The sequence below is a fragment of the Acinonyx jubatus genome, chromosome B3 (assembly GCF_027475565.1).
Source record: "Acinonyx jubatus isolate Ajub_Pintada_27869175 chromosome B3, VMU_Ajub_asm_v1.0, whole genome shotgun sequence".
NCBI lineage: Eukaryota > Metazoa > Chordata > Mammalia > Carnivora > Felidae > Acinonyx > Acinonyx jubatus.
The window spans coordinates 95,596,673-95,613,210 of NC_069386.1; the positions used below are offsets into that span (position 1 = coordinate 95,596,673).

At 38.8% G+C, this 16,538-nt stretch overlaps 1 protein-coding gene and 1 non-coding gene across 4 annotated transcripts in view; both read right to left on the minus strand.

Moving 5' to 3' along the window:
• Positions 1-16,538, minus strand: part of POLE2 (DNA polymerase epsilon 2, accessory subunit) — a 33,614-nt gene that overhangs the window by 3,459 nt on the left and 13,617 nt on the right. For 2 of the 3 annotated variants that reach the window (XM_015083300.3, XM_027065665.2), the window contains exons 7-18: positions 15,461-15,544; positions 14,805-14,861; positions 14,095-14,143; positions 13,391-13,463; positions 10,277-10,449; positions 9,323-9,412; positions 9,093-9,147; positions 8,247-8,306; positions 8,082-8,159; positions 6,183-6,291; positions 4,953-5,129; positions 3,183-3,250 (exon numbers count right to left, since the gene is read on the minus strand). In XM_015083300.3, the coding sequence (XP_014938786.3) occupies positions 3,183-3,250; positions 4,953-5,129; positions 6,183-6,291; positions 8,082-8,159; positions 8,247-8,306; positions 9,093-9,147; positions 9,323-9,412; positions 10,277-10,449; positions 13,391-13,463; positions 14,095-14,143; positions 14,805-14,861; positions 15,461-15,544 (1,073 nt within the window). The remainder of the gene's footprint in view (positions 1-3,182; positions 3,251-4,952; positions 5,130-6,182; positions 6,292-8,081; positions 8,160-8,246; positions 8,307-9,092; positions 9,148-9,322; positions 9,413-10,276; positions 10,450-13,390; positions 13,464-14,094; positions 14,144-14,804; positions 14,862-15,460; positions 15,545-16,538) is intronic. The other variant, XM_027065664.2, reaches the window with a different exon arrangement.
• LOC113601644 (U1 spliceosomal RNA) lies at positions 2,296-2,458 on the minus strand. The gene has a single exon (XR_003422935.2). It is a non-coding gene; the product is annotated as a U1 spliceosomal RNA (small nuclear RNA).

The window sequence follows — 16,538 nt, forward strand, 5'->3', positions numbered from 1 at the left end:
AAACAGGCTCCAGGCTCTCAGCTGTCAGCCCAGAGCCCGATGCGGGGCTCGAACTCACGGACCGCAAGATCATGACCTGAGCTGAAGTTGGACGCCCAACCGACTGAGCCACCCAGGCACCCCTTAATGTTTATTTTTGAGAGAGAGAGACAGCATGAGCAGGGGAGGGGAGGAGAGAGAGGGAGACACAGAATCTGAAGCAGCCTCCAGGCTCAGAGCCTGATGTGAGGCTCGAACTCACGAACGGTGAGATCATGACCTGAGCTAAAGTCGGACGCTTAACTGACTGAGCCACCCAGGCACCCCACCAGTACCTACTTTTAAACATAAACCTAAGTATACCTGGAGGATAAATTCCTAAAAATGGAATCGCTGGTATATATAGTCTAGGTGTTAAGAAATCCTGTCAAATTCCCTTCCATAAAAGTTTTTACCACTTTTTATTCTGGCCAACTATGTGTGAAAATGGGTATTTATTTCTGCACTACATCACCAATACTGTGTTTTAAAATAAACAACTGTATTTGAGAGTACATATGGAAACAGGGTTAACCTTATCTACTTTGACTACAGTTTCTGTGATTAAGTCTACAGTATGATTTCACAAATAATTTACTAAACGATTTCTTCTAAGGAGAAACTAAAAATAGCAGGAAGACCAAATTATTCCACTGTATCTTCAAATTGTCTTCTGTTCTCTTGAAAGTAAATGTACATCAACCCGTTTGAGCCAGCACTGAAAAGATTCCTTCAATTATTACTACTAAATTATAGTTTGGAAATCATGTCAAAACTTTCCAGCAGCTGAGTCCATAGAAGATAAAGGAGCCAACTATTTCAACTCAACCAACGGTGAGCGTCAACTGCAAGTCAAAGGCTATGCTAGAAGCTTTTAAGGAAGACGGGTACACACATGACTTCTAACACAATAATGTCAGGAACTGTCAAAGAGTTCTGCAAAAAGTGCTTAGAACGCAAACAATTCTGCATGTCAATCCGGCAACGTTACCAGAAACAGCTGAAGTCTTTGCCATCATAATTAATACATCAGTTCATTTCCTGTTGTGATTTACTTACTTGTATCCTGACTCATTTTTTAAGAAAAGAGTATAAAATGGCTTGCAGAGATGTCATAAAAAGGTAAAAGTAAATGAGGAAATTCAAGGGCAAAATACAGGGGAGAGAAAATGAAGCCAGAGCTGCACCCAAAATTTATGCTAGTAATTCCTCTGCTGCTATCAAAGTGGGCTACACATCTGGTTGTACTTCCTAGCAGCTAAAGCAAAGGGAGCTTCTCAGAAGATACACAGTCTCCCCTAAGATAAACAGTTGCTTGGGACAGACACAGAATTCTCTTGTCCTGAGACCTACTGAAAGTTCCCGGTACTGGTTTTCACAGCAGAGTAAGTTTCATATCAAATGGCAGTTCAGTAAAAGTCATCCTGAAGGTGGACAAAATATGCTCCTGGCAGACACCCCTCAGAGGTCACTTAATCCTGGGATCACAAAGTCAGATGCCTCAGGGGCATCCAGGTGTGACAATAGGGAGCCATGAGACTGGAGACAGGTGCTTCCTCTTACCTAAGGGCATTCCAAATCAGGTGGCGGGGGCAGTTTAGGATTCAGTGTGGGCTAGGTAGAGTCAAACATTTGTTGGGCTTATAGAATAGACTAGAATATCTGCGACCTTAATGAGTATCTGTCTGGCTGTATTCATTCCACAAATTAAGCAGTGTCTGGAATGCTGTAAGAGTCAAATATGTGTCAAGTGAGTGAATCCGAGAATAAAATTTACAGTATCTCAAAGTGAATGGACTTAAATCCTCCATGAGTTATTGAGCAGCAAGAACAATGCATTTTTTTTTTCAAGAAATATGTAAGAAACTGTTAATCACAGTTTTAGGGTTAGGAAGCATATGTATTTTTCCTTTCCAATTTTATACTTTTAAACATCGAAATTTTTATCATGTACTCATGTTTGTTTTTATTTGAGTAAATATGTTAATTGCCCACCAAAAATGAAAGACAACTGGGCTGTGTGTTCAAGATTATATTCTCTGACAAGAACCCAGAAGGCAGTTACTTGCTCACTTGTTCTTATCTGAATGTGGGAGCATTTTCAAAATATGATTAACTGAGAAATCGCATGTTAGGATGCCCGAATCCAAGGGAAATAGGGTCAATAATGCATATTCTTGGGCCCTAAACTAGAGACATTTGATAGGTCTGGAGCAGAATCCTGGAATTTAACAGGACTAAATTCCAGCTTAATCCTGGATTAAGTTCCCGCCTCCAGCAGGGAACACAAAAGCAGTTCCCCACTGCCACAAATTATGCAGCCGGGCTTCCCACATTCAGGGACATCGCAGGGGTTGGCACACCAGGAGTGCAATGGATAAGCCTTGCCCTGGGAAAACCACTTTCATGACCATGGTATCTCCTGGGCCAGGGTAAGAAACTTTTTTGTTTTGTTTTTAAGTGTTAATTTATTTTGGGAGACAGAGAATCCCAATCAGGCTCTGCGATGTCAGCACAGAGCCCAATGCAGGGCTCAAACCCCCGAACCCTCAGATCATGACCTGAGCTGAAATCAAGAATTGGTCACTTAAACCAACTGGGCCACCTATGCTCCGCACCCCAGAAACATAACATTTTTAACAAGGATTCCAGAAGATTTGGATGAGAGTGGTCTATAGATCACCCTTTGAAAACCACTGCCCTCCCAGGTCATTATTCTTTTTTCCCAAGACAGCCTCCCAACCCCAACCCCTCACCATCACCACACACACATCTAGTCCCTGCCCACCGCCCCCCCCCCCTACTTGTTTGCTGCCAATTTAAGGCAGATTACCTAGGTTTTGAGAATCAACCATGTGGAGGGTGGGACTGACCTCTCTGAATAATGATGTCATCAGAAGTCAGCCTATAAAAGAACTAACCCAGCTCCAGAGCTGTTCTGAGATATTCCTCAGAAAACAGTTCTTAATCTGTTTTATCACAAATGTGCCATCAAGTACATACAATTCTACGTCCCACAGCATGACCAGAAATTCAGCCTAGAACATTCCAAAAGACAATTACAGATATTTTTAAAAACCTCAGCACACCTACAGGACTTGTGATTTTCAGCAATACACTACTAAAAGACACCTCCTTCTTGCTGTTTCTGGGGGTACACTTACCTGTCTTCTACTATCTTACTGGATGGATAAAAAACTTTGAATGAAAATCCACTTCTTGGAAAAGATCCCTTTGGGAGAAAAAAATGCCTGTAAGTGAACACTCAACTGTCCTAAAAAGAATTCCTACTTTTAAAATCAAACTCCTTGCTCATGACTTAAAAAGAAAGTTGTAAGATGTGACTATAAAGTAATAAGGCAGATGTTCCCCCCCCCATCTTTGCTGAGAGAAGATATTACTATAAAATGGCTCTACCTGAAGCAAAAGTCTTTCAAGTTGGCTAGACTGTCGTCTACTAACATGTATCTGGAAATGCTTAGGGTGGCTCTACCTAGCCTAAGAAATGCTGTACTGTGCAATGCTACATACACCTATAAGACAAGTAAACATCATGTTGAAGAAAGTTTTCCTGCCCCTCTCTCCCTCCAGTGAAAAATCTAGGTTGATGCCCCTCTCAGGTGCCCCCAAAGCAACTGAGCAGTAATCCCACAATGTGTCCACTACTAAACTCTAGGGCAGAGATGGTCTTTTTGTTTCAGTCTCCGTGTGCCTGCCACCAACTCAGTGTCTGGCCCGTTGCAGGCATCCGTTAGTGGAAGTGTCAAGAAGGGATGGAGCAATGTCAAAGGCAAGTTTGGGGCTTGCCCAAAAGGTATAAATAAGGTAAAAAAGGACAGAATGATGGTGTAGAGAGGGCTGTTTACTGGCCTACTGGATGAGAAAGTGGAAAAATTCAGAAATAAGGTGTTATCAAATAAAGCATTAACTATGAGAACACCCAAAGAGTAAAATTTAAATAAGAAATAGCCTCATTGTGAAATATTGGAAAAGTGAATAAAGGTTCTAAAAAAATCAGGCCACAAATTTCAAACAATGAAACCAAATTGTTGACTGTGCCCCTCCTCAGAGCAGTTCTCAACCACAGAAAATGTGTCCCCCAAGGGGACATTTGGCAAATATCCTGAGGCATTTCCCACTGTTAATAACTGGGGGCTGCTACTGGCATCTAGTGGGGAGAGGTCAAGGTTGCTGCTAAGTACCCTTCTGACGCACAGGACAGTGCTCCCCAAGAAAAAATTCTTTGGTTCAAAATGTCAACAGTTGCATGGTTAAGAAACCCTGTCTTAGAGGAAGCTGGACAGAATAAATGAGTGTTTGAGGAAAGCAGTAAGCAATAGTAAGTCATGATGTTTCTAGAAATGGCCTAGACAAAACAAAAAAGTATTAAAATAGGTCTAACATTCATAAGAATCAATGAAGAATACAAAGTAAAAATCACTACTGAAGATAGTTTGTATCACATCAACAATGTTTATGCGGTAATTCCCCAAATATGAAAAGGCAATTCTACTTCTGTAGAAATTGTGTCCAAGTAAGAATTCCCACATTCATCCAGCTTAGGTTTCTGGGACTTGCACAAATTTCCAAAAGTCAAAATCATCCACAAAGGACATTAAAATATTTAAAGAGAATGAGATACAGGCTCTGAAAGCAATTCCCAGAAAGGAATCCTAAGGTAAGTTACCTTGAAGGGGAAAAATACTCATTTGGATTTATAAGCTTTGGTGTATTCTTTTTTTTAAGTTACATTACTTTACAGTCACATGCTATCCTGAAAGTTGAAGAACTTTCTGTGTGTACCACATTAATTCAATGTTTCCTTAATAGCATATTTTTACTCCTAACAGTGATTTTACTAAATTTTTTAATTTAAAGAAATAACACTCCAATCTTGATGAACTATGCCCATATAAGGTTGATGACATTCTTACCGGGTTCATACAGAGGCATTCTGTATTGGTCACAGTGAAAGGATCGTATTTGTCTGCAATGACCAGGAGATCAGGCACAGGGTACACTCTCAGAGCATAGTCATATGCCCAGTACACTGGGCAGACATAGAGGGGGAGAGGGGTCAGGTGTCCTTGGGATAAGATCGTCTTTACAAACTACAAAAGAATGATATAAAACAAACTTCAGCTCATTTGTAAAAGTTAAAATTGCTAACAAATAACTTTACATTAAATATCAATTACCAGAAGGACTTAGAAAATTTGAGAAACAATTAGGAGAAGTTTAAATCACAGAACTTTGAGAAACACTGATATGAAATGAAATAAGCTATCCTGTATTTTAGGAAAAAATCTGTAAGTTTTCATTTAACACCACTTATCATAAAAGCTACTCCCCCAAAGTAGTCACACTGGAACAGTTGTACTTTTAACTGTATAATAAACTCAGTTATTAATTATGTTCATCTAAAAATAATTCCACAGCTTGAGTAATGCCAAGAATAGATACGTAGCCTACATAAACTTTAAATATTATAAAATAAATACTAAAAATGCTCTGTAAGATGTACCTCCACATTTCCCAAAATGGTATATGGGGATCCATGTACCACTTCAGAGAACCCTGAAGCTACAAGATAAACATTACATACCCTCCCGATATGGACAGATCATATAAAATAATGAACATGATGAGGTAAACATTAAAAAAAAACATTTTTTTTAATGTTTATTTTATTTTTAAGAGACAGAGAAGGAGTGGGGCAGGGTCAGAGAGAGGAGACACAGGCTCCAGGCTCCAGGCTCCAAGCTGTCAGCACAGAGCCCGACGTGGGGCTTGAACTCATGAACCGTGAGATCACGGGCTGAGCCGAAGTCGGACGCTTAACCAACTGAGACACCCAGGTGCCCCGAGGTAAATACTTTTTAAAATAAATACATATATATTTTGAAGTACAACGTAAGATTTATGAGTTTTAAGGCAAAACAGGAAGACTCAAAGAAATTTCTGGTTCATTCTAGGCTTCCCTCTGCCCATTAGGGGATACTTCAGTGACAAAGTTGAGAAACACTGACTTAGTAACAAAAATTAACTTACTGACAAAAGTAGTTTGAACCATAAACATAAAAAGTCAAATTATTAAGTGACTTAACAGTATTTTATATAATGCAACACTTATGATAGCTTAATAAAGAAGACTCTTAACTTACATGATTAGGAATATCCAAATTGCTACTAGGGAAGTGGACACAGTTTCTGCACATTTTATTCACTAAGTCCTCACGGAAGACAATAATTTCTTGTGTACAGTACTGAATTCTGAAATGAAAGCATTAGTTGAATTTGACTTCCTCAGCAAAAAAAAAAAAAAAGGAGATAGTTTAAAAGGCAAAATGTTTTATGATACAAAGCTATTCCCACTGCCCATCGTTTACCACAGCAAAAATTCAGCTGGACTCTATCCTTCCATTCATTCAACAGTAATTTACTGAGCCCTCGTATGTGTCCAGCACTATCGTAGGGATGAGTGAACAAAACAAAAAGATCCCAGCCCTGATGCAGTTTATATTCTAATGGAGGGAGGGCAGTCAGAAAAAATATCAATAAACATGATAATTATATGGGATGTTGGGAGATGACTAAGTGTATGGGAAAAAGAAAAACAGGCTATCAGGGATCATTTGTGAGGTAAGAAGGGCTAGATGGCTGGAGGATTAAACAGGATGATGAAAATAGGTAGGGCTGATAACGGAGTCTGATTTGAGCACAGACGTGAAGGTGAGAGAGTCAAGCAGATATGCAGAGGAAGAACACTGCAGGCAAAGGAGGAACACAGGACAGGCAGAGGGAGCGGCTACAGCAGAGGCCCCGGGACAGAGCATGGCTGGCATGTCTGAGGAACAGCAAGGAGGCTGTGGTGACTGGAATAAATGAGGAAGAGAGGAGCAGGAATAGGAGGCCAGATCATGCTGGGCCCTGACTACCACGGCAAGGATATGGGCTGTTACTGAATGGCACGAGGAGCACCCAAATTTCAGGATCAGTAAGGCGGAGGTGACATGCTTATGTGTCAGAGGATCACTCTAACACAGCGTTAAGAACAGACTACCGAGGGGCAGGGGTAGACGCTCGAGACCAACGAGGAGGCTATTACAGTAATCCAGGCTAGAGCAGATGGTAGAAGGTCACAGAGGCAGTGACAGGGGGCCAGATTCTGCATATATTTTGGTCTTCCTTCACATTTTTGAAGGACTGCCTGAAACACTACATGTGAGAGAAACCCAAAAAGTTTTGGCCCGAGTGACTGGAAGGACTAAGGTGCCATGAACTCTAATGAGGAAGGGTACAGAACAGGTTGGGAGCTGACGGGTGGGAAGTAGATGAGAAGCTCAGTGTGAGATTGTCTGCTAGACATACACGGGGGATGATGAGCAGGCATCTGGATGCATAAGTCTGGAGTTTGGGAGAAAGGTTAAATGTGGGAGTTGTCAATACACAGATGGCACTGAGAGCTTTGGGAGTAGCTAAGGTCACCAAAGGAGTGAATGCAGGCAGAAAAGAGAGAACCAAGGACTGTAACCTCTGACTGTAGTAAGTGGCATGTGCAGTAACACATAATCTGTTTCCCTCTTCCATTGTAGCTTTTCTTAAAGGATGTGTAATGAGAATATCGATTTTTAAATCTCCATCTGTTTTTCAGCTTCTAAATTCATTATCAGTGAATTCAATAGTGATAAAATATTTTTAATTTTATTTTTTTAAGTTTATTTATTTATTTTGAGAGAGAAAGCATGAGTCAGGGAGGGGCAGAGAGAGAAAAGCAAAGAGAATCCCGAGCAGGCTTGTCCCTGACAGCAGAGAGCCCGATGTGGGGCTCGAACCCACAAACCGTGAGATCATGACCTAAGCCAAAGTCAGAAGCTCAACTGACTGAGCCACCCACGTGCCCAGTGATAAAATATTTCTAAAGTTTTGAGAAACCTAAAATAAAGAGAAATTTTCGCTTTATATTTACCTCATAGTAGTCAAAGTTCGGAGACAAAGTTTAAGAAGCAAGTTAGTTTTGAAATGAAACGAAGAAAAGCATAACACAAAATGGTAATATTTACCTGCAAGGATTGGTAGTAAAAATTGAAAATGGTACTCTTTGTCTGAATTCATCAGTGATGCTTTCAGCAAGTGGTGGCCTATAGAAACAATTTATGTGGTGTAGGATATATTTTTAAATTTGACAAAATATTTTTAACTGTTAGAAAAATCTAAACACAACTTACCTTGGTAAGATGGAACCAAATCCAGGATCCTCTGGACCAGGAACAAACACAAAACGACTACTGTAGCAAAATTCAATATAATTCATTAAAAAAAAAATTATTGCAACACTATCCAGTAGTCTAAAGACGAGTTACTGCCTTGAATTAAATAATAATTTTTAATATTTTTTAAATTTCAATGCATTTTAATAAATGAATTAAGTCTCCAGACTACCACTGTCCAGCAGACCTTTCTGCAGTGATGGAAATGTTTCTATATGCACTGTCCAGTTATTGACTGCTTGAACTGTGGCTATTGTGAGTGAATTTTTAATTATATTTAATTTTAAATAATTTAATTTTTTTTGAGAGACAGAGTGAGAGAGTGCTAGAGAGAAAGTGGGGGAGGGGTAGAGGGAAAGAGAAACTTAAGTAGGCTCCACCCCAGCGCAGAGCCACAGGGCTCAATCTCGCAGTGGTGAGATCATGACCTGAGCCGAAATCAAGAGTCTGGACACTTAACTGACTGAGCCACCCAGGAACCTCTAAATAATTTAAAATTTAAAGAGACACATGTGGCTAGTGACCATCATATTGAAGAGTACAGCTCTAGATAAAGTACTGTCACCAAGAAATTAAAAATATAGTTGAAAGTATCACTCTTTCCTTTTCAATATTTTTCACTATAAATCTCTAGTACAGTATAACATACATTATCATGATGTGAGGATAATTTTTTCTTAGCATACTAATTTTCTCAAACTTTTGTTCCATTCATTTCTTAATAATCATGGATATAAAATTTAGAATTCACTTTTTGTTTGTTTTTTAAAAAACTTTTAAAAATATAGCAATAGAAATCATTACCTTTGGTGGATATTTGGATATTCACATATTATGTCTGCCAAAGTTTTTAAGGAATCTAAAATTTTAAAGGGACATTAAATTTAATTTGCATTTAATGCACATAAAAGTCAAATTATATTTGCTTAGCTACAACTCTACATCTTTTAAATGAAATTAAAATATTATAGATCATTTCTTATCAATTTCATTTATCTAAATGTAGAAACATTTATTCAATAGACCTTCAATACCTTTCAAAGCTTGAACTTGATTTTTTCCATATGGTGCAGATGAAAAATTACCACACAGAATAAAGCAGGTTGGAGGTGCTGGTGAATAACCTAAAAATAAGAGAATAAAATGAATATCACTTTTCTAGTCTAGAAATCAGATTAAAAACCCTTTAACCATGAGGTTTTTCTTTTGTTTGTTTTGTTTCCTAAGTAAACTTTGGGCCCAACATGGGACCTGAACTCAAAACCCTGAGATCAAGAGTCACATGCTCCACTGACTGAGCCAGCCAGGAGCCCCTAACCATGAGTTTTTAATAACAAAAACTTACTAGTTTAATAATACCTTATTTTAATAACCAGTATTTTTAAACAATAGTAACAATACTGCCCATTTATTGAACACTTACTATATGCCAGGCCCTGTAATAGCTTGATTCTCACAACATCCCTATAAACTGAGAGAGAGATTAAGTAACCTGCCCAAGGTATCAGGCTGCAATTTAAACCCAGTTCTGAGTGGCTCAATCAGTTGAACATAATGATTCTTGGTTTCAGCTCAGATTATGATCTCCAGGTTCATGAGCTAGAGCCCTGACTTGGGCTCTGCACTGACAGCGTGGAGCCTGCTTGGGATTCTCTACCCCCCATCCTCAAAATAAATAAATAAATAAATAAACATTAAAAAATAAATAAATAAACCCAGTTCTGTCAGACTCCAAACCCAAGCTCTTATCCATTCTTATGCTATACTTAGGACTAATTCTTAGCTCTCATGAACACACATACGCATGCACAATTATTTTTCAAATGTAAAAATTTAAGTTTTTTAAGATGGGCTCATTTAAAATATCTCACTGCTGAATCAACATTTACAGGAAAATAGACTACTCAAAAAGATACATTTGTAACAATTTAGTTTTAAGACATGAACCCTCCTTCGAGTTTAAAAGGGTAGAAAAGAACGGCACCCACCAGAAAACATGGTGTGAAGTTTTCCCAACACTTCTCCTTGGTCTAACCAAACGTCAGATATAAACACAAACATGGCATCTTTATTCTCTTCTTCTAGTTGTTTTAGTTTTGCAGAAGTCTTCACAGATGTATTAGAAGGCCCTCCAAAAAAATTAATATTTCCATAGTATGCCCTAGGTAATTATGACATAATTATTAGCTTCTATCCTATATTCTGTTGGAGATGTTTTTCTTTCTTTCTTTTTCTTAAAGATTTTATTTTTAAGTAATCTCTACACCCAGCATGGAGCTCAAACCCACAACCTCGAGATCAAGAGTCAGGTGCTCTACTGACTGAGCCAGCCCCATGTTGGAGATGTTTGTTTGTTTTTTTTTTAATTTTTTTTTCAACGTTTATTTATTTATTTTTGGGACAGAGAGAGACAGAGCATGACGGGGGAGGGGCAGAGAGAGAGGGAGACACAGAATCGGAAACAGGCTCCAGGCTCCGAGCCATCAGCCCAGAGCCTGACGCGGGGCTCGAACACACGGACCGCGAGATCGTGACCTGGCTGAAGTCGGACGCTTAACCGACTGCGCCACCCAGGCGCCCCTTGGAGATGTTTTTCTAATAATTTTACAAATTCAGTTTCTTTCTACCTAATGAGGTTATTTTCCCATCAGTGTAAATAGTGCCATGAAAATGTACTACTTGTAGCACTTAAAAAGCAAATAAGTTTATTTAAGTGCCCTAAAATAAGAAAAACAGAAGCAGTGAATAAATACTTAATAGGCTGTTTCTGTGTCTTTTAAAACCGACTAAAGCAAACATTAAACTTCCTATGTAATTGAAAGTAGGAGGAATGCACATTTGATTTAAACAATATCTAATAAAAGTGCTCAAAATAAGTACTAACCATTTAACCGAACAATTCCATGTGTAGAAATTTGTTCTAAGGGATTAAGGAGGTCTACAGAGACTAACATACATGGCAGAATTATAAAAATTTGGATGTTACAAAGCAATGTATGTGTCCATTATTAATGTCAAAAAAAAAAGGATATAAACATGCGTAGTCACACATAAAAAGAAACTCTCTCCTTGGATGGATGGATGGATGGATGGATGGATGATGTGGTTCCTAAGTAAATTATGTACATATATAAACATATCTCAGATTACAATCTTAAATCCTTAAAAAACCTCATTTTAGGGGATTTTATTTTCTTTATTTTACAAAAGAGAAAAAAAGGTTCAGGAGGGTTAAGTGATTTGCCTGCGGCCCGTCCCAGTTAACAGATGCAAGTGCTCAGTTTCAGACCCTGTCTGAGAGCCAGGGCCAGAGCTTCATACACTACTCTGCACTGCCCCCTATCGTCTCCACTGCCTGGAAGGCTCTGTATGAGGCTGAAACCGAAGGGTTACTGCTCACGGCCAGCTTCCTTGATTATACCTCTCATTCCAAAGTAGTAATTTTGAAGCCTGTATGGAAATAAAATGTCAAAAGCGACAGAAATTTTGCTCGAAATAATATCCCAAAGAAAACCTACCATGTTGTAAAAAGCCACAAACTGGCACTAAAAGCATTCACTTAAAAGTGAGTTGGTTTGATGAGGGCTTGTGTCCTCATTTGCATGAACGGCACTTTCCCCTAGGTTACCTCAACAGGAAGAGAAGTTGCCCTGACAGTAACTTCCAGCCAGCAAACGTGGCCTGTATACCTTGATTTTGTACAGGTATACTAGGACTAGAATCTTAATTCTTACACTTCTTGAAATCACTTTAACCACAGACAGAATCTCAAGATTAGGAGGCAACTTTAATTCCCCCAAAGGTGGCATACTCAAATGTTCACAGGCTTCAGGAAGGGAACACTGAATAAGGAAGCAGCAACCAGCTGAGGCCTCCTAGGTATGAGCTAGGGTGCACTGACATGTCCTGCCCAAAGTGCCATCACTGCAGTAGAGTGATAGCTGGGGGAGAATTCAGGGACCATGTTGCCAGATCTGGTTGTTCAAGACGACTCAGAAATCTAGACTTTTATGAGAAATCTCTTAATTTTTAAACAACGGAAACAAAAGATACCTCAAAGGGGAATACCTCAAAGGGGAAAAAAAGAAAGAAAGCTCTTCAGACTACATTCAACCCACAGGCCACCAGCTACAACTTTTACACCATCGTTTAGCCTCTGCTCAAAAACCTGAGTGACAGGGGTGCCTGAGTGGCTCAAGTCAGTTAAGCATCCAACTTCAGCTCAGGCCATGATCTCACAGCTCGTGAGTTTGAGCCCCGTATCAGGTTCTGTACTGACAGCTAAGAGCCTGGAGTCCACTTTGGATTCTGTGTCTCCCTCTCTCTCTGCCGCTCCCCTGCTCACACTCTGTCCCGCTCTCCTTCAAAAATAAATAAACATTAAAAAAAAATTAAAAAAAACAAAAAACAAAAACCCCGAGTGACAGGGAACTCTCTCTTCTCAGAGAAGGTCCTTTTGGAATGGCTCTAACATTATGATGCTTTTGCTTACATTAAAGAGCTTTTTCATCTGCCTCTTGTAACCTTTTTTTTTTTTATGTTTATTTATTTTTGAGAGAGACAGAGAGACAGAGTATGAGCGGGGGAGGGGCAGAGAGAGAGGGAGACACAGAATCTGAAGCAGGCTCCAGGCTCTGAGCTGTCAGCAGAACCCAACATGGGGCTCGAACCCACGACTGCGAGATCATAATCTGAGCTGAAATCAGCCACTTAGTTGACTGAACCACCCAGGTGCCCCTGCCTCTTGTAACTTTTAATCATTAGTAGAAAAATAAGGCTTTATATTAACATGAAAATTATATTCTTCTAAGTGTTTTCCTATCTCTTACCTCAATTGAACTTCTAATCAACCCCATAGATAAGCGAGACAGGAAGACTGGAACACGTGCCCATAAAAGCCAAGGTAGGGAGATACGAATACAACTAACCAGGAATCAACGTGCTAGTTTTCAGATGCACATATAACCCAGTCTTCCAACTCTTTCTATTACTCTTTGCATTCTGACACAAAGCCTGAGTAACCGACAAATGATACACACTCTTAAAACCACTACTGCCAGTATTATGAAATTCCTATAGGGCTTCAGCCAAACATTTTATACCTAGTAGTACTAGAGGGTTCAGTGGGTGGAAATCCGAAGGCATTGACATGAAACACCTGATCTTCAAACCAGCCTGAAAAAAGATAAGTAACAAGTCACTTTCATTTGTCCAATTCTTCTTGTCTGAAAGGAAGAAAGTTATGGAAGACAAAGCAGTAATGCTAAGTTGCTGTCTCATCTTCTGTCAACCAACTACAGAGGTTGCCAGTCCCACCTAGCTACAGATCCAAAGGTAGTCTCAGTTCTACATTTTTAAAAAGTCATGAAATAGAAACAGACTCAAAAGTAAAACTTTTCACTTTTTAATTTCACAATACATGTTAGAGTATGGAGACATGAGGTACAAAGATTAGGAAATGTCTCACTTTATGACCCTAAGTAAAATCTGGTTTGTTTGGGGTTTTTTTCAATTTTATTAAGACATCATTCACATATCCTTACACTTCACCCTTTAAGGTATACAATTCAGTGGTTTTTGGTATATTCGCAAGTTGTATAACCATCACCACTAATTTCAGAATATTTTTATCACCCCAAAAAGAAACCCCAGGCCCATCACCAGTCTGAGTTTTTTAATGTTGTCAAAAGTATGCTCTTATAAACAATGTTCTCCCAAATGATATCATGTTAATACATTTTAACCAATGTAGAGATGGTTTTACCGTAGATCGTTGAGGAGGACAGCAAAAGGTATACTGACTTACCTTCTGCTAAGACAAAGCATGACTCTGTGTATAAACCACTATGGAACTGGTATACAGCAGTTGAGGAAAATAATTCTACTTCTATGCTTGAGGTGGTGATAAAGTCAACATAAATTCTGGGCTCAAAGGACTTCTGACTAATAAATTCAAAGACTTCACATTTGAAACTCTGAGTAGATCATAGCTTAAAACATTTTAGGTTTAAATTTCCCCATTTTTTTTTTTTAATTTTTTTTTTCAACGTTTATTTATTTTTGGGACAGAGAGAGACAGAGCATGAACGGGGGAGGGGCATAGAGAGAGGGAGACACAGAATTGGAAACAGGCTCCAGGCTCTGAGCCATCAGCCCAGAGCCTGACGCGGGGCTCGAACTCACGGACCGCGAGATCGTGACCTGGCTGACGTCGGACGCTTAACCGACTGCGCCACCCAGGCGCCCCTAAATTTCCCCATTCTAAGATGTAGCTTGGTAATAATGTCAGTATAGATCATTCTTAGCATGGTATAAACTTCCTCACTGACTTGTTTGGATTCTCCAAATAAGGGAGAATTACAGTTTCTTTTGTCTCTGGCTAGAATTATGTCTCGATTCCTGCATCATCATCATACGTAAGTTACAATAGGAAACCAAATAGGTTAACTTAAGAATGATGTGTAATCAATATCCCCAACTCATATAACATAATTTAAAAAAATATATAAAGGATATAGCTTTACTAATATCCAGTTGTACGGTTCCCGTAGGATCTTCCAGAAAAAATTTTCCCTAAAAAAGTTAAAAGAAATATGTCCACATTTATGTAAAAATGGATACTCTGACAAAATAATTAAAATACTGACAACTTTGACAACAGAGTACAGTAGAGTACAGTAGATTTCTCAGAACTAGCAATTCCTGGCCCACGTGTTTCCATTTGCTAGTCTGGTAGCCTCAGATTAATCACTTGATGGAGACTGAGACTCCTAAGAGGGACATGGAGAATGACCTCTGCAGATCAAGAGACGGCAAGAGGGATGCTTGGTGGTGGCCGTATGGGCCTCACCAGGTGCCTCCACCTAAGAGAGCCAACAGTGTCCTTCTCTGAGGGAGCAGGATGTGGTCTGCAGCCTTGCTTGTTAGAAACTCAGTACTCTCAGAGGTCACTGAGGACTAATTTCAGGCTATGCAAACTGGCGGCCTGTCAAAGACACTCCCTGATGTCTACTCAGGAAACCAAATGCAGATGCAAAGGCTACTTGGTAACTGAGACAGGAGCCTTCAATGAAGAATACATCCCTGTACCCTCTGCAGAAATGCTATACAGAACTGACATTTCATCAGTCCAAAGGCTGAAAACAGTTTGATGCTTATTAAGTTTAACTTACCTCTTTTAACTGGGTTATCATTCCAAGAACAATCACATCTCCAATTTTGGTTGTACTGCCCAATAGGGTTTCTACCGTTTTAAGCTTAAAATGAGACAAAATAAATTCTTAAAGGTTGAAAATTTGTCCTTTGAAGAAACTACTCTTTTTATAAATAAGTGAATTTTTAGTGTGCATTTCAGTATTTTCACCTACTTTAGAGTAGAAAATCAGATAAAACTCAGATATAATTTATCCTATAAAAAGCTAAAATACCAACTCAGGCTCTTAGCAATGAAGTCTCATCTCATATTACAGGAGGTCCCGCCTTATCCAGTTTTGCTTTTCATAATTTCAGTTACCCTCTGTCAACCATGGTCTGGAAGCAGATGGTCTTCCTTCTGATGAATCACCAGAAGGTCAATAGTAGTCTAAAGCTATGTCATGTTTACATCATTCACCTCCCATCTCATCATGTAGCCATTTTATCATCTCACATCATCATAAGAAAGGTGAGTATAGTACAGTAAGATATTTTGACAGAGAGACCACATTCACATAACTTTTATTATAGTACATTGTTATAATTGTTTTATTTTATTATTATTGTTGTTAATCTCTCACTGTGCCTAATTTATAAATTAAGCTTTATCACAGGTATGTACGTAGACGAAAAAACATAGTATATACAGGTTTTGGTACTATCTGTGCTTTGAAGCATCCACTGGGGGTCTTGGAACATATCACCCTTGGATAAAGAGGGACTACTGTATTCTGAATAATGATAAGTACATTTACCTTTAAAATATAGAAAAGAATATAAATTTTATTTATTTGGTCAATACATCTTGCAAATTAGTAGGCTATTTAAAAAGTTATACTAGCATTTCAAAAGGTTGTCATTATTATTTATTTACATCCTCAATCTGACCATTATATTTTTATCTTTAAGTTAAAGGTAGTAACAATTGGGGCACCATTTTAAAAAATCCTTTCTGATGCTTTTCTATACACAATCTTACATATATGTTAATACATATACCATTTCTAAACACATACAGTTTTTGTTTTATTTGCAAAGATTAAACCATATTATTAC